This window comes from Anolis sagrei, chromosome 2 (assembly GCF_037176765.1).
Source record: "Anolis sagrei isolate rAnoSag1 chromosome 2, rAnoSag1.mat, whole genome shotgun sequence".
In the NCBI taxonomy this organism is placed as follows: Eukaryota; Metazoa; Chordata; class Lepidosauria; order Squamata; family Dactyloidae; genus Anolis; species Anolis sagrei.
The window spans coordinates 93042999-93061507 of NC_090022.1; the positions used below are offsets into that span (position 1 = coordinate 93042999).

An 18509-nucleotide genomic window follows, 5' to 3' on the forward strand; every position below is an offset into this window, starting at 1 on the left:
ACACAAGAGAAACTGTACACGGAAGGTCAGGACATAGCAGACCAATTCATTCAATTCTATAAGGAGTTATATAAAAAAACAAATATCCCATTGGAAAGGATCTCAAGCTATCTAGAAAATCTAAAAATACCTCAGTTAACAGAGGTACAAAGGGAAATTTTGAATGGCCCAATTACATCATGTGAAATTGATGGAGCCATCCATAAATTAAAACCAAACAAATCCCCGGGGCCAGATGGCTATACTGCCATCTTTTACAAAGTGTTCAAAGATGAATTAGGCCAACTCCTAAAAGACATCCTAAACATTATTTTAGAAAAAAAATTAATACCAAAATCATGGGAAAAAACTAACATTGTCCTGATACACAAAGAAGGCTCAGACCCATTAGAAGTTAAAAATTATAGACCCATATCGCTGCTAAACACTGATTACAAAATATTCGTGATAATTATGGCAGAAAGGTTAAAAATCTTTTTTAAAAATTGGATTTCAACAGATCAAGTAGGCTTTCTCCAAAATAGACAAATAAAAGATAATATTAGAATTATTATTGATACAATAGAATATTACGAAAAACACAACGAAAAACAATTGGCCCTCATATTTATTGATGTGGAAAATGCCTTCGACCGAATTAATTGGAATTATTTAAAATTGTTAATAAAAGAATTAGACATGGGATTTCATTTTATAAATGCGGTAGAGGCCATATACTCAAATCAAGAGGCCACTCTTATAATAAATGGGGAAGAGACAAAAGAAACCATAAGTATTACACAAGGCACTCGCCAGGGATGCCCCCTGTCCCCCTTACTATTTATTTTAGTAATGGAGACATTGATAAGGACTATAAATGAGGACCAAACATTAAAAGGAATGAAAATTGGAAAGTATCAATTTAAATTAAGAGTTTACGCGGACGATGTGGTGTGTATAATGGAAGATCCAATCAATAACATTAAATATTGGCTAAAGAAGATAGAAAACTTTGGTAATGTAGCAGGATTTAAATTAAACAAACAGAAAACAAAATTACTGGTAAAAAATATGGATCAAAAGGCAAAATCCAAATTGCAAGAAATCTCAGAAATAAAAATTGAAAATAAAGTCAGATACCTCGGGGTAAATATCTCAAATAGCAATATAAATCTAGTAAAAAATAACTATGAATTATTATGGGGAAAAATACAAAAGGACCTAAATAGATGGAAATACCAGAACATCTCATTACTAGGTAGAATTGCAATAATCAAAATGACGGTACTGCCTCAACTCTTGTTTTTATTTCAAACCCTGCCGATACTGAGAAATAACCATCTATTCAAAAAATGGAACTCTGATGTGACTAAATTTATATGGAAGGACCGTAAACCTAGAATAAGCCTGAAAATCCTAACGGATGAAAAGAAGAGAGGAGGCCTAGGGCTGCCAGATTTCAGGGCCTATTACGAGGCATGTAATCTGGTAGCAATAAAGGAATGGGCCATATTACAGAACAAACCATTATTAGCGCTGGAAGGACATGAGTTAAGGGTCGGGTGGCACGGATACCTATGGTATCAAAAGACAAAGGTGGAAAAAGCCTTCAGTGATCACTATATAAGAGCGGCCCTAATAAAAACATGGGAAAAATACAAACCCAGATTATTCACAAGAACACCGTTATGGGTCTCCCCAATAGAAGCCAAACATAAAAGAGAATTAGAAGAAAAGAATTGGTTAACGTATAAGCAGCTACTAAAAAAGGACGAAGTAAATGGGAATTTAATATTAAAATCAATAGATGAGGTAAAACAAATAAATAGGAAAATCACATGGCTAAATTATCATCAAATTCATCAAGAATATAAGGAGGATATGACACAGGGATTCAACGAAGAACATGGAATATGGGATTTAGTAATGTAAAAGAAAAGGAAATTAATTAAAATTATTTACCAGCAACTACTTGCTTGGGCCACCGAAGAAGAACAGATTAAAATTGTCAGGTGATTTGGGCAAAAGACTTAGGGCACAGTATATTAATGAAACAATGGGAAGAGATTTGGAGGACAAAGATAAAATATACAGAAGCCAGCGATCTAAGGGAGAACTGGTATAAAATGGTCTTCCGCTGGTATTTTACACCAGAAAAAAATTCAAAATTTAATAAACATGGCTCAAACCGATGCTGGAAATGCGGAAAGGAAAAAGGAACGTTCTTCCATCAATGGTGGTCCTGCAAGTTAGTTAAAAAATATTGGAAAGAGATACACAAAGCCACGCAAAAAATTATAAAATCCAGCTTCCCCCAAGCACCAGAAATATACCTATTAGGAATCACAAATATAAAATTAGATAAGAACCAAGAAAAAATACTCTTTCTGCTAAGTACAGCAGCAAGAATGCTCCTTGCCAAAGTCTGGAAACTAAACGTAATTCCAAGTCTGGAAGAATGGTGCTTGAAAGTATTAGATATAATCCAAATGGATGCCCTCTCGCAGAGACTAAAAGGAACAAATAAATGTACAAATTGGTCGGGATTTAGAGAATATATAAAAACTAAAGAGCTCCCTTTACAGATAGATCTGTCTAGCATCTGAAGAAAAAGACCACAAAATCTTCGTCGGCTTTGAAACACAGAAACAACGGGAGATGAAGATTTCCAGAAGACTGACGGGAAGCTACCGCAGACCCCCCCTCCCCCCCTCCTCCACAACCTCGCATCACCTTTAACCCCCACCCCCATCACAGTGTTTCACTTGCCTATCCACTTACCTACCTTACCCCTACGCTACCCCTACCTACCCTACCCTATCCTATCCTACCCCAATTGCTGTATTTATGCAAAAATTTCAATAAAAATTATTTATAAAAAAAAAACACTTTTCAAAATATTTGGAAAAAAAGGTTGAAAAATATTTTTGAACATTACGAAACCTTGACAGGAAGAATTCTAGATTCAAAAGAATAATGTTATAGATTTATTATATGCAAAATTTGCAAAAATAAAATTACCTGTACTGTTTTCTGCACAAAAATACAGCATGTGGATTTTGAACAGAGTAAGTCTCATATCTACAACATGTTTGGTGCAGAAAATGACGTTTTCTCAGGACACAAGATTTACATGCAGAAAACTCTATTTTCTATGCTAAACAAGAACTACATACACATTTTATGCAGAAGAAATCCTGTATTACAAATCATCTTTGACAACTGTGCTGTTTTTTGAATACCTTCTCTCAGTACTTGTTGGTTCCCTCAAGAAAGCAATTAGTAAAGTTGGGACTAGTATTAGAATGCATCCCAAATGATTTTGCGGTAGCAGCTGCCTTTATGGATATTAGAAGCATTAGATGATTTGGCTGTGTTTTGTGGGTGAACCTACCAGTCTCTTTCTGTGCTTGTCATGTGTCTGTTTTTTGTTTCACAAAGATAGAAGATTGCAGTTTTGTGCTGACACATTTTTTGCTAAAATTATGGAAACCTTAATGAGAAGGGAGTGTTTTTCCCATTTGTGTGCTTAGGGCAAGAACTCTCATGAAGGTTGGCTATACCTTCTTGAGACAGTCTGAGAACAAGAAGTCTGGACTTCTTCACATCTCTGGCAAAAACAAGCTTGAGTGGTTACACTGGCTTTTAAAAAAGAGTCTAAATCTCCAGAAGAGAGCTTTTTCTTAACAAACAATGAAGCAGATGGCTATAGTTGTGCAGATTTTCTTCCACAGGGCTTCTGCGTTTCAACATGCTGGGACAGTATGTTTTTACAAAAATGCAGTATAAACTGTAATTGTTAGTGACCTTGGCAGTCAGGCTATACAGGGGTCACACTATTAGCATTCCCATGGATATTGTCAGAGGGACACACTGAACAATTAGTAAACCGGATATAGGATATTCAGATATGCCACTTAGGGATTGTAATTTTTATGCCTCTTGGAAACACTTTGACCTTCTAGTTTATTATGATTGAAGAAAAATGTCAATATTTTTCAGCCTGCCAAGGTTGGTGGAATTTTAATGAGCTATTGAGTAAGGCAGTTAATCCTCCAGCAAAAGATTCTTTTCCTTTGAACCCACAATGATGGAAATAAAAGTTTAACTATAATAGCATGAAAAAGAAATGGGTCCCGTCCCCCCATTTTTTCCATCTGATGTCATTGAATGATACCCCTTAATTTGGGCTGCAGGTGTTTGGAGCGCCTGTTTTCTACACTGCTTTATTATATTTCAGCAGATATAATAAAACAGCAAAAACAGCATCAGGATAAAAAGCCTGAAGTACATTTCAAATCAACCTTTTCTGCTTTTATTATTTCTTTTGCAATTTTTTTGTAATACTCTACAATATGCTTAATACAATTATTGCTCCACAGTAATTTTCTAATTTTGAGAAACTTAGATAATTGAGTATAATGCTAATTACTATATTCATTTTGGTACAGAATCATCTTTAGGAAATTGTCTTCTGCGTACATTTTTGCTAATGGCTTTATGTTTTGAATTCCCTGTAAAAACAGGTGCCTCATTACTGGAGACTAAAATTTACATTACTAGAATTTCAGTGTCATCAAGTCTTCTTGAGTTTGTTCTGTCCATACAGGTGAAACAAAAACAATTTAAATTCAGACAAATCCCAGGTCCTGAACTAAACTGGATGTACTCAGATGAATTTAAGAAATGTCCAAACTGATATACACATCCTCCAAAGGCCACAACAGCCAAATATCTACACTTCTGAAGATTTAGACAGTGTGTGTCAAAAACAGATTCTGTATATGGCAAGGTTGGTTATCTAGGGAATGATTTTATTCCCTGAAACCCTATGGGATTACACAGTCTGCCAATTGAAAACAAATGAAGAGAAAGAAAAGAACCAGAACTGGCCACAAGTTGGGTATTTGGCATTTTTTTAACTTCAACCAGTCCAGTGAGACACTATGATGCATGCAAAAGGTGAATCAACCTTCCTAGAGATCAGAGGAGAACAAATTCAAATTCCAAACATGCAAATGTTTAAAAACATGTTTTTGTGAGATTTCTTTTTTTGGGAAGGGAGGGGGTTAGTAGCAAACTACTCAAGATCTTTGCCCTTCTATGGCACAATTTAAATCTTGCACCTGTTCTTCTGAAATTTTCCAGGCTTCCTGTCTATAGCTATTTCTCTGACATAAGTCATGTTCATGAAAATCACCAAAAGTTCATTAAATATGGTGAGGAAAAATGAACTATTCTCAAATTTAATAGTTTCCATCTTTAAAAGATTGAAACAAATCTTTTAGACCCTACCCATATAGCTATTTGCCTGCAGTCCAGTATGCATAATATATTCCTATGGTAACTAATTCTGACCAAAAAAAAAAAAACACATAATGAGAAGACAGGAAAGCTTGGAGAAGACAATTATGCTGGGGAAAATGGAAGGAAAAAAGAAGAGGGGCAGACCAAGGGCAAGATAGATGGATGGATGGTATCCTTGAAGTGACTGGCTTGATTTTGAAGCAACTGGGAGTAGCCACAGCTGACAGGGAGCTCTGGCGTAGGCTGGTCCATGAGGTTATGATGAGTCGGAAGCAACTTAATGAATACACAACAACAATGAACATGTATTGATTTTCAGTGCTAGTCAATTAAGGGCATGAACATATGGATTTATGAAGTAGTCCAAAGTGAAATAATTTTTTTCTGAACGACTAAAGTGGAATCTGAACAACAACAAAAAACCATAAGTATAAATTAACATCAGTGAGAAATCAGATGATTTCTCTCTCTTTCTCTCTCTCTCTCCACCTTTGTCATAAGACAGAGATCCGACCTCTATTTTAGAAAATCAAAGATGGCATTAAAGACAATCCTGTCTCATGATATACTCTAATTTTGTGTTCATCTATCGTCCCTATGAAAATACAATAGAACATGCCTTTACCCTCAAAGACCAATTGCTCACCTACCTTATTGTTGTGTACACCAGCTGGTAGTACATTTCCAGGGTTTCAGGCAGGATCCTTCTCTAGTTCTATCTGATTTTGGGACTTTGTATATAGAAGGTGCAGGGTGGAATGTGCTGCAATTTCTATGGCATCTGCCTGTCACAGCTTTGCAAAAGCATGTTGGGTATAAGAGTATGTTGATGCAAATGAAAGCTTTCTACTGCAGAGTATTCAGCTTAGAACTGATATCAGATTTTTTCCCCCCTGCTTTTCCAGTACTTTATGGACAAGATGGACTTTATGCATCATGTGAAAAGAAGTATTGTGGTCGGGGAAGTAAATGCATCGTGAACAAAGAGACTGATAAACCTGAATGTAGATGCATAGATAACTGTAAGCCCAGTTACATGCCTGTGTGTGGATCTGATGGCAAATTCTATGAAAATCACTGTGAACTCCACCGAGCTTCATGTTTGGAAAGGAAAAAAATCTACATCATCCACAGCAAAGACTGCTTCTTCAAAGGTAGGACTTCTGTCTAAAGATTTCATCTATTTTGCCTTGACAGATTGTGAAGTATGACAATGAACATTCAATGTTATTTTACATCCACAGGACAACTGTTCATTAAAAACTACCATATGCATATATTTACATATATTAAATTGAGTCCATACCAAATCATACATAGAACATCTTAAATCTCATTTATTCTAGGGGACTTTATCTAGCTCATATAACTATGTTTCAGTATTAGTATTAATACAACCTCCGGTAATTTTAAGATCTAGTAGTAATAGTAGTGTCTGATAGTATTAGCAATCGAAATATCTGGTGGAATTAGCATTAGGATTATTCCCTTGTTGTTCCTCATGAGTGACCAAGGGAATTTATAAAGGCTACTTCAGTACCTAGCAAATCGCATTGTATCATTGACCTGTGAAAAAACAGAACAAAGTCATCGGGGGAAGAACTATATAGTGATAATAGTTGGGAAAGAGCATTCAGTAGGACTACTCTTAGAACTTCATTGCATATAGATCAGAAATATATTGTCACATTGCCTCTGAAGAAAAATACTGTGTGAGTATGTCATAGTAAAGGTAAAGGTTTTCCCTGATATTAAGTCTAGTTGTGTCTGACTCTGGGGGGTGGTGCTCATCTCCTTTATTAAGCCCAAGAGCCGGCGTTGTCCATACACACCTCCAAGGCCATGTGGCCAGCATGACTGCATGGAGTGCCGCTACCTTCTCTCCAAAGCGGTACCTATTGATCTACTCACATTTGCATGTTTTCAAACTGCTAGGTTAGCGGAAGTTGGGGCTCACAGCAGGAGCTCACCCTGCTCCCCAGATTTGAACTGTCAACCTTTTGGTCAGCAAGTTCAGTAGCTCAGTGATTTTACCTGCTGCGCCATCGGGGGTTATGAGACCAGAATATTTCATAACAATTTTTTTAATCTTGAAGATTTTTAATCCAAGTGTTTAACTACCACACAAGAAACAATGCTAAAAGAAAAAAAAAGAAAAAACCAATATAATACTTTATTGCAAAAGCAGACTAGCTTCTGATTAATATAACTCATACGGTGATAATGATACACAAAAGGGACCAAACTCAGTGATTTTTAAAAATGGTATTCTAGGGACTTTATCTCAGGGTGGGGGGGGGGGGGGGAGTGTCATATTATTGTGGTGTTATGTCCCATAGTGTTATAAAGGACATCCTTCCATTTCTCATTCCTCTTCACACATTGTCTTTTATTGCCAGTTTTACTGACATTTTCAGTTTTCAGATTTATCCCAAGAGACAGCATAGTCCCCACCCTCTCCATTTTTAAAAGAAAAAACCTTTGGGGAAAAGCTTATGGGATACTTGATTTTCCCTATGATCCCACTATTCTAGAGTAGACCTAAGCAGCTGATCTTAAACCAGACACCACTTCAGGAGAAGCCTAACTTTAAAAAATTATCATACTAGGCTCATGAAAGAATCTTGAGAAAGAAATGCGATGCTTGGCAGCAGACTGACCGTTGGCAACTTCACTGAAGCTATTCAACCCGAGCAAATTTGATAGCAAATTTGGTGGAAACTCAAGTTGCAGTGGTAGGGAAGGTGCCCAGATGTGTATGGATAATTCAATTCAATAGGGATAACCTAAAGTAGTCGTGATGTACATGCTTCTTATTTAATTCGTATTTAATTGTATTTAATTTCACGTGGAAATCGGCTAATCATGTAACTATTGATATTAATAGAGATTACAAAAGTATAATTGATCCTGGAATAGGATCTTGCTGTAAATGTACTGGGAAGGAAAGTTAATGTGACTGGTGTGGCACAGGGTGTGGGTTAATGCAAGCATTTTTGTAGGATTGTTAGTTTGTTTGTTTGTTCCACATTTCTCCCAAGTTTTGAATGTGGAATTAATTGCCTTGCCTTCTGTGAAATTTGAATTCTAGTTATGTTGTGTATACAGGCCAATTAGTAAATCACTGGTTAACTAAAATTTATTTGGTTAACCAGTCGCTGACACTGGACATAATAGACTTCCAAGATGTGTGGTTGTCCTGTTTAAAAGGTCTTATCCTCCATAAATGTATAAACCATCTTTTAAATCTATCCCAAATCAAGGCTTTCATTCATAGAATCATAGAGTTGGGAGAGATCTCATGGGCCATCTAGTCCAATCCCCTTCCAAGAAGCAGGAAAATCGCATTCAAAGCACCCCCAACAGATGGTCGTCCACTCTCTTTTTAAAAGCCTACAAAGAAGGAGCATCCACCACACTCCGGGGCAGAGAGTTCCACTGCTGAACAGCTCTGACAGTCAGGAAGTTCTTCCTGTAGTTTGAAGCCATTGTTCCACATCCTAGTCTCAGCAGAAAACAAGCATGCTCCCTCTTTCCTGTGACTTCCCCTCACATATTTATACATGGCCATCATGTCTCCTCTCAGCCTTCTCTTCTGCAGGCTAAACATGCCCAGCTCTTTAACCTACTCCTCATAGGGCTTGTTCTCCAGACCCTTGATCATTTTAGTCACCCTCCTTTGAGCACATTCCAGCTTGTCCAATCTCCCTTAAATCGCAGTGCCCAGAACTTGGACACAGTATTCCCGGTGTGGTCTGACCAAGACAGAATACAGGGGTAGCATGACTTCCCTGGATCTAGACTTTATACTCCTATTTATGCAGGACAAACTCTTATTGGCTTTTTAAGCTGCCACATAGCATTGTTGGCTCATATTTAACTTGTCCACGAGGACTCCAAGATTCTGTCTTGGATTGGCAAAGCCTCAGGTACTGCAGGGGTGAACTGACCTTAAATAGGTTCAGATCTGCCTCTCACTGTGTGACTGGGGCTGGAAAATTGGCCCCAACCAAAGCTTGCCTTCTTCATGGGAACTTCAACTGCCCCCCCCCCCCCCCCATATTTCATGGACTTGCCTTTCAGCTGCAGGTGGGGTATCTATGCATAGTGTGAAGAAACACCTCCTTTTATCTGTCCTATAGTTGCTACCTCACCTTGCCATTTTTATTCTCCTGGATGTTTTTAATGGTGTGAGTGGAGTAGAGGTTCAAACTTAGGTAGATTCATTTGCACCTGGTTTTGTTTCCAACAACCCAAAATGAGTTCTTATGTTAGCTGTTATCCTAAGAGACACTATTTATTCACTTATAGTGACTCTTTGAATTTGACAAGGAAGAAGCCCTTTATCCTGATAGAATCAATGGGAACAAATAAGGTTGACATGAAGGGATCTCAGCCAGGGGGAATTAGTTTCTTGCAGACACACATTGTACTCTTGACTCAGAATGTCTTGATCATTTATCTGTGCTTCTATCAACTACTAAAGAAAAGGATTTATTTGGAGTTTAGCATAATTAAGGAAACACATGGGAACACTTTTTATTTTTCAAACACTAGATGTTTTCCCTCCTTTTGGTTTAGGGCAAATGATTTGAACAGGCTTAGATGGTAATCCCAATATAAGTACAAGTGTTACTATTAGTTTCTCTTGACAATTGCACATAGGGATACTGCTTGAATTATCCCTAAATGGGTAACTGTTGAATAAGTTTACATGTTTCCTAATAAACATTTCAAAGCAATAATCCTATCATTCCTACTTGACCATAGAAAGTCGCAAGGTGACATTGGGGAGAGTCACACTCTCTCAGCCTTAGAGGAAGGCAATGTCAAACCCCTTCTGGACATTTTTTTTTCCAATAAAGCCCTTGGATGTGTTCATCTTAGGGTCTCTGTAAGCCAGAAAAGACTAGAAGGCACACCACAGCAAGTAGTGGCAAGCATTACCATATGAAATATCTATTTTGATTCATTTATTATACTGCCCCTTTTGTATCCCCATGGCAGCTCTTCCAGACAAAATCATTGAAAAAATATATTGTTGAAGACTTCCATGGCTGGAATCACTGGGTTGTTGTAGGTTTTTCGGGCTATATGGCCATGTTCTAGAAGCATTCTCTCCTGACATTTGTCAGGAGAGAATGCTTCAAGAACATGACCATAGAGCCCAAAAACATGCAACAACCCATTGAAAAGATAGTGTCTATGAAACAGAAAGAGAGAGCTCTCTGTCTAATAATCATGAAGGTGTTAGCTGAACAATTTAGTGTATTCTTAAAGTGTTTGACTTTCACATCTGTGCTGACATTTTACCTAATGATACAATGTCATACTTGGCTAGTTTTTTCTACAAACCATGAAGCTATGTGTGAAAAAAATAAGTGTTTCCAGTTAAATAAGCATTTATCTAAGAGTCAAACAGGGCTTAAGATTTCCCTATGTTTTTTTCTTTTTTGTGTGGTCTGAGCACCACTTTTTGTTTAAAGGGGACTATTTAAAAATGCAAAACAACAAAATAATAAAAATTCAATGATAACTTTTTATTAATGACAGAACTACTGACATTAGTTAATATAACTATTTTAGCTGGGATTTTACATCGCACATTGAAGACATCACAGTGGGAGAATGGCATTATGGATAAGTTACAGACAGAGTCAGATAAGTTTATTTCAAGTAGAATAAATAAATTTATATGCTGTTGCTATTTGTCACTGAACAGTGCTCTGTTATGGATGATGTCATTATACTCAGTGTCCTTTAAATAAACTTTCCAAGGTCTGGATCTGCAGGTGAGGGAAAGAGGCTGCAATACCTCATGTATGGCATTAGATAGACTGTTATTCATGCTTCACCATTCAAATAATAATTCTTGCCAAAGGTTAAACATTTGACTATCTTTCAGGAGAAATTCAGCCATATGCAAATAATCTCTTCACTAAAACAAAAACAGAAAAATGCTTTGGATTTATTCTAAAAATCACATCTGTTACATGGACACAAAGGATGCGAACCTGGAGAGACTACCTGACTCTAAAGCTAGCACTTGTGATTAACTGCACTTGGGTTTCTAATTGCTTGTGGAAAATTAGACAGAAGGGGGAGTCTGTCTGCGGATGTTTTGTTTTTCGGTTTCTGTAATATATATGACATTCCCTACGGAGCACCATCTGACACTACAGATTGAATTTCTGTTCTGACATAGTTATCCAATATCCAAGTGACAAATCTCTTGCCCTTTGCACATAAGTAGTGATCAAGAGCATTGGTACAACAACTTCAGTGGCAGCAAGTTGAAGGTCTGTACCTAATAAGTGATGACAGGATAGATCACCTTTGTTTTTATTTATGCATTTGACCCTGCTTTCAAGCCCCCCCCCCCTCCTGCCCAACATTCTTTCCTAAGGTTGAATGGAAGTTTCACTGGGCTTTTGTCCTACTGATGCAATTCACAGATGTAGTGGTGTGAACCCAGAGAGAAACCTCTAGACTAGACTGTGCATAACAAAACAGTACTCCCACACAAAAATGAAACTGCAGAAATACCCTCTGCTGTGTGTGTATGTGTGTTTAGGGCTTGTGACTTCAATACAAATGTATCATCAGCATTTCTGCAAGTTGCTGGTGGAATGTTGCTCTATCGGCTGATGCTAAGTTATACTACCACAGGCAGGTAGTATATCACTGAATTGAAAGTTCTTTGAAGCTTCAATCTTATATATGATTATATATACAGTTATATATTAGTGTATATTACATGAGAGTGAGCCTCCAATAAACCCAGCAGGACTTATTTCCAAGTAAATAAATAAATAACAAAGAAAGTAAATGAGAAAAAATTGACTTCTTATAGTTTTATGACGCAGCATGTTCCAGGGTAAACTGCATGCATGGGAGATGTGATCCAGCATCAAGTCTGTTTGTTGGAATCATAGACACCTTAAAGGGCCAGACTCAAAAGTGGCTTCAAAATAGAGTTTATTAAAACAAAAGGAAAAGGACACAGAGGTACTTAAATGCAGCGCCACTGGTCAAAACTCAAGAAACAAACCACACCTGGTCCAAAGAGATAAACAGAAATATAATCCGGATTTACTGGATTCAAAAGAAACAAATCAAACAAAGTGCTCTGAGGCAAAACAAAAGGCACAGTACACAAATGGTTAACAAAAAGGAGGAGCCGCAGGAAGAGAAGCATCGTCAGCCAAAGTCCAAGGTTGAAGCAAAAGGAATCCGAAACAGCGCTGCTCCAGTGTCCGCAGAAGCAGCGTCTTTAGCCAGACTGGTCCAGGTCCAGGAAGGAAGAAGTCCACATTCACGAGAAGCCAATCTGGGTCAATAACACACAAACGATCAGGAGGTCCCAACTGCAGATCCCATACCAACACTGAACACGAAACAGTCAGCAGCAAGTCTACAAGAATCTTTTCCAATACACAGCACCCAACACACGAACGTTCATCAACACCTTGCCTTCTGCAAGGGCCCATCACGCCTGAACCCACTTTTATTTACACATCATCATCAGAAGATGAACTGACCACCGCCCCATCATTATCCCCTGCAGCTGCTCCCAGCTCTTCACGTGAACTCCCTCATCCTTCCCTCCAATTCCTCCATCTCCTGTCAAGACTTAGGTCCCCCCAAGACTCAGTTGGATCCCCTGATTGCCAGTCTTCACCCCCAGAGAACTCCATAAAGATATTACTAGTTGTTGGCTCCTCACAAATAGCTTGCACTTCTCTATCTTAGTCCAATCTATGGTGTCTCCTTCTTCTCCTTCACTCATTGACCCATCATCCCCAGAGAATCCCTCAAACGACTCCTCATCTGTAGGTGCTGTAAATATGTCCCGGATCCTCTTTCTCTGCTGCTCATAATCAGATTCCTGCTCCTGAGTAACCCTTTTCCCCCCTTCTGGCACCCATACTACTGGACCCATCATTCCTAAAGAATCCCTCAAATGACTCCTCATCTGTAGGTGCTGTAAATATGTCCCAGATCCTCTTTCTCTGCTGCTCATCATCAGATTCCTGCTCCCGAGTAACCCTTTTTCCCTTTCTGGCACCCATAATACTGTTTGTAACTTTACTCACAGGCTCTACTACAACAGTGTGTACATGCATGACACTTCTGTGTGTATATACAGTGGGCTGATAGATGCACCCTTGTGTTTTGGATGAGAAATACGGTGAGGCCAAAGAGTTAAACTATCATTTCTTTTTATATATAAGGCTCCAATGTATGTTTTAAAAACCATTAGTTTGGTTCTTATACAAAACAAAGTTCTGTAGGCACAAATGTCCAAACATTTATTTATTTATTTATTTATTTATTTGCTTTACTTCTATACCGCCTTTCTCAGCTGAAATGGCGACTCAAGGCGGTTTACATAATAAAGGTTATCACAACAGTATCAAAAAAGGCAATAAAACATATTATACAAGACATACAAGATCAAAAAACAATCATTATCGTAATCGTAGTGCCTCAGCAACAAATCAGAATCAGAATCCGTAATCATAATCCTTATACCATTTCCTATGTTCGATTGTACCATCTTCCTGTACTCCATTGCACTATTTAGCCAAACGCTTGTTCGTAAAGCCAAGTCTTGACCTTCCTCCGAAATGCCAGCAGTGAAGGGGCCTGTCTGATGTCCACAGGTAGGGCATTCCACAGCCGAGGGGCCACCACCGAGAAGGCCCTGTCCCTCGTCCCCGCCAAACGCGCCTGCGATGCGGGCAGGACCGAGAGCAGGGCTTCCCTGGACGATCTTAATGTCCTAGTTGGTTCATAGCTGGAGATGCATTCAGAGAGGTAAGTAGGGCCGGAACCGTTTAGGGCTTTATAGGCTAAAGCCAGCACCTTGAATTGTGCCCGGTAGCCGATTGGCAGCCAGTGGAGCTGGCGCAACAGAGTAGTGGTGTGCTCCCTGAGTGCCACTCCTGTTAGCAACCTGGCTGCCAAACGTTGGACCATTTGAAGCTTCCGAGCAGTCTTCAAGGGCAACCCCACGTAGAGAGCGTTGCAGTAGTCTAAGCGGGATGTAACCAGAGCGTGGACTACCGAGGCCAAGTCAGACTTCCCAAGGTACAGGCGCAGCTGGCACACAAGCTTTAACTGTGCAAATGCTCCCCTGGTCACCGCCGAAACCTGGGGTTCCAGGCTCAGCGACGAGACCAGGGTCACACCCAAGCTGCGAACCTGCGTCTTCAAGGGGAGTGTGACCCCATTCAACACAGGCTGTAACCCTATACCCTGTTCGGCCTTGCGACTGACGAGGAGTACCTCTGTCTTGTCTGGATTCAATTTCAATTTGTTCACCCTCATTCAGACCGTCACAGCGGCCAAGCACCGGTTCAGGACCTGGACAGCCTCCTTAGTAGCAGGTGGAAAGGAGTGACAGAGTTGGACATCATCCGCGTACAGATGACACCGTTCCCTGAAACTCCGGATGATCTCCCCCAGCGGCTTCATGTAGATGTTAAACAACATGGGAGACAGAATTGAGCCCTGGGGAACCCCACAAGACAAAGGTTGTGGGGTTGAACAGGTGTCTCCCAGTAACACCTTCTGAGACCGACCCTCTAGGAATGACCGGAGCCACTGCAAAACAGTAACTCCGAGACCCATCCCCGCAAGGTGTCCCAGAAGGATACCGTGGTCGACGGTATCGAAGGCCGCTGAGAGGTCCAGCAGCACCAACAGGGACACACTCCCCCTGTCGAGCTCCCGGCGCAGTCCACTAAGGTGACCAAGGCTGTCTCGGTACCATGTCCCGGCCTAAAGCCAGACTGTGCCGGATCTAGATAATCCGTGTCTACCAAGAATACCTGGAGTTGTGAGGCCACCACATGTTCCAAGACTTTGCCCAAAAAGGGGAGATTGGAAACTGGCCGATAGTTGTCGAATTGAGGGGTCTGGTGATGGTTTTTTCAACAGTGGTTTTATTATAGCTTGTTTTAAGCTCGCTGTTGCAATCCAGAGCAGGGAACGAGGCCCTAAGATAACTATCCACCACACTTGGCTGTGAAAAACAATCCTTTTTTATTGAAGAAAAATGGTTACAAAATAAAGGAAAAATGCAAGTCAAAAGCCACAGCAAAATCAGCAAACATTAATTTAAATGGACAAAGCAAAACCAAAAGCCTCACTGGGAAATACTGGAATCTGTTAGCAATCCACTAACCATACTTGATATCCTAGAAATCTTCCCAGACTATGGCCAGGGAACCGAGAGAACTGCCAAGGTCTTCATCAATTCTGAAACGATGCCTGAACTGAGACAATCAGCTCGGCGTATTGCAATTAAAACTCAAGAATGGGTTCCGTGAACCGCCCTTCTGTTTTGAAGCCAATGTTTTTAATTCTTGAATTCGGGAGGATCGACGCAAACTGAGTGATTTACTTCTGTCTTCCCAAATTTGGCCCCTTCTGTTGTCATTAGAGTTAACAGGTGCAGAAGGGAGGGAAAGTTCAAGGTCTCCCTCTGAAACATTCTCATGAACACTGGTACTTTCATTTTCCAAATCTACAGAAGTTCCTTCCTCACTAATTTCAGGAACATTGGCATTTTCCAAACCTACAGCAGTTTCTTCCTCACTAATTTCAGGAGCATTGGCATCAAAAGGTACATTTCCACTAGCATCAGTAAATATACTTTCATTAGCACCAGGAGGAACAAACAGAGAATCAGGTTCAAGTTCAAACTCAGGCTGAACCCCAACACTCGCTGGAATGATGCCTTCCCGAAGGGAGGCATTAACCACCACCTTTACCCACTCGGCCAATCCCCCTCTGGCCTCCTTTAAGAGCTAGGATGGACAGGGGTCTAGGATGCATCTAGTAGGCCTCATTCCTCCAAGTATCTTGTCCACATCCTTGGGTTTCACCAATTGAAATGAATCCAATAAAACCGGACAAGCAGATGCTCCAGCTACATCCTCAGGTACTGCCGTTAATATGGTATCCAGACCAGAACGGATCAAAGCGACTTTGTCTGCAAAGAACCGAGCAAAAGCATCACAGTGGGCTGTGGGGTTGTCAGGACTCCCGTCCTGAGCGACGGGATTTAAAAGGCCTTTGACAACTCAAAACAGCTCCGCCGGTCGGTTCTTTGCCGCGGCATATGCCCTTAAGAAGGACACAAACCGTGTTCAGTTTGGCTCGCTCGGGTCCGAACGCAACACGCTCTCTAGTTCCCTCTTCTTGAACCAAGGAGCTGGTTTAGCTCGGTTACTTGAGAGGGGACGTTCCGGAGCAATCGTGTCTATTGCCCTAGTCATCTCCCTATTCCAGAGAGAGACCAGGGCATCAACAGAATCACCAACCGAGGAGGCGGGAAATTCTCCAAGAGCCGTCAGGAATCCGTCCGGATCCATAAGCCTCTGGGGCGGACCAGCTTAATGGGTCCCCCACCTCTGCAGAGGTTAGGAGGTACAGTAAGTCTAAATCTGACCAGATGATGGTCGGTCCATGGCAACGGAGAGATGGACAACTCCTCGACACTGCCACCATGCTCCCATCCCTGACAAAAAACCAAATCCAATGTGTGTCCAGCACAGTGGGTGGGGCCAGATACCCGTTGGGACAGCCCCATGGTTGCCATGGAAGACATGAAGTCCTGAGCCGCTCCTACTAGGGTAGCCTCGGCGTGTACATTGAAGTCCCCCAGCACAAGAAGCCGCTGGGACTCCAATGCCAAGCTCGAGACCACCCCTGGTAGCTCAGGTAGGGAGACCGTAGTGCAGCGAGGTGGGCGGTACACTAACAGAATCCCTATTCTGTTCCGGTTACCCACCCTCAGGTGGACACATTCAAAATTAGTTGACTGTGGGATGGGGTCTCTGGTCAGAGGGATTGTATTTCTATAGACCACTGCAACCCCGCCTCCCCGCCCTCCGGATCTCGGCTGGTGCTGCACAGAGAAGCCTGGCAGGCAAAGCTGGGTCAAGTTCACACCTCCAGCCTCGTCCAGCCAGGTCTCCGTGATGCATGCCAGATCTGCCCGTTCCTCCAAAATTACGTCTTGGATGAAGGATGTTTTACCATTGACAGATCTGGCGTTCAACAGCACCATCTTCAAACCAGAGGGACCGCCATCCTGGGTACACCAGCTTACCTTGTCAGGAGACCGATTACTTGTTGTTAAATTTCTTCTTCTTCTATCTCTAGGCTGAATTTGAGTTGTCAAATTTCCACTATCTCTAGGCCGAATTGGTGGTCTCCCTTTCCTGCATCTCCCCCTCCCCGTTATGGTTTCTATGGGGGCCCCTCGGCTGTCGGAATACCCCTCTTCTACCATATTGCACTTCACTTTCATAGCTTCTTCCCATGGTTCATTCCAGGTTATTTGCTCTGTTGATTTTCCCTCTTGCCACCCTACTCCCCTCCAATCCTTTCCCACCCCTGCATTGCTATTTTTGGGATCTTCCCACCTGCTCCACCCCCTGTCTCCCTCCCAATCCACCAACAGTACTGTTAAAAGGTACCAAGGAATGAGAATCGACATGAGTGGCAGCGTTGGTACTGCATTGGTACAAGTCCCTAAAATTTAAAGTGCCAGCAGGTATTAAAGTGCTAGTTGCTAAAGTTATTAAAGTGCACTGGGAACTATCACGTAGTTGATAAGCTAAACTGCTGTGGTAGAGGGTTAATGGGATTAAAGTGCAAGGAATTTAAAGTGCGGATGTATAATTGGTTCCAGGGCAGGAGGATGTAGATCTTATGGGAATCCACAGATTGCAAGGACTATGGGATTTTAAAGGGAATGTTGGTAAGGATTGCTACAATGGGTACAGAGTCTGATAATGAGATTAGTTAATGATTCTTTCCGGAATTAGAGGCGATAACATGGTAGGTGACAATTCAATACAGTACAATAGTGGCGGCTGATGGCAAATCTCGTAACAGCAGTTATGTTAAGATTCCTGCCAACCAACAATGGCCTAGTAGCCCTGAGATGGCGATATCACTGATGGTGAGCCACAGCTGAGTGAGGAATCAAAAGGGGAACCGCTGGGCTCCAGATGATCCGGCGCTTTCAGATGGTCGGCTCTCCTAAGCCAGGCTCACTCCGGCTCAATCCACCTATGTAATTTTGTCTTTGTTTGAGATCAATGGGAAATTAAAACATGTCACTGCTGGAGAGATATAAAGTTTTTTTATTACACCTGTATCATAAATGTATCCTGGAAAGTAACAAATATGTATGTATATAT

General features: G+C 40.8%; 1 protein-coding gene across 2 annotated transcripts in view; it reads left to right on the forward strand.

Moving 5' to 3' along the window:
* FSTL4 (follistatin like 4) overlaps positions 1 to 18509 on the forward strand; it is a 550230-nt gene that overhangs the window by 181799 nt on the left and 349922 nt on the right. For both annotated transcript variants that reach the window (XM_060765261.2, XM_060765262.2), the window contains exon 4: positions 6192 to 6440. In XM_060765261.2, coding sequence (XP_060621244.2) covers positions 6192 to 6440 — 249 coding nt within the window. The remainder of the gene's footprint in view (positions 1 to 6191; positions 6441 to 18509) is intronic.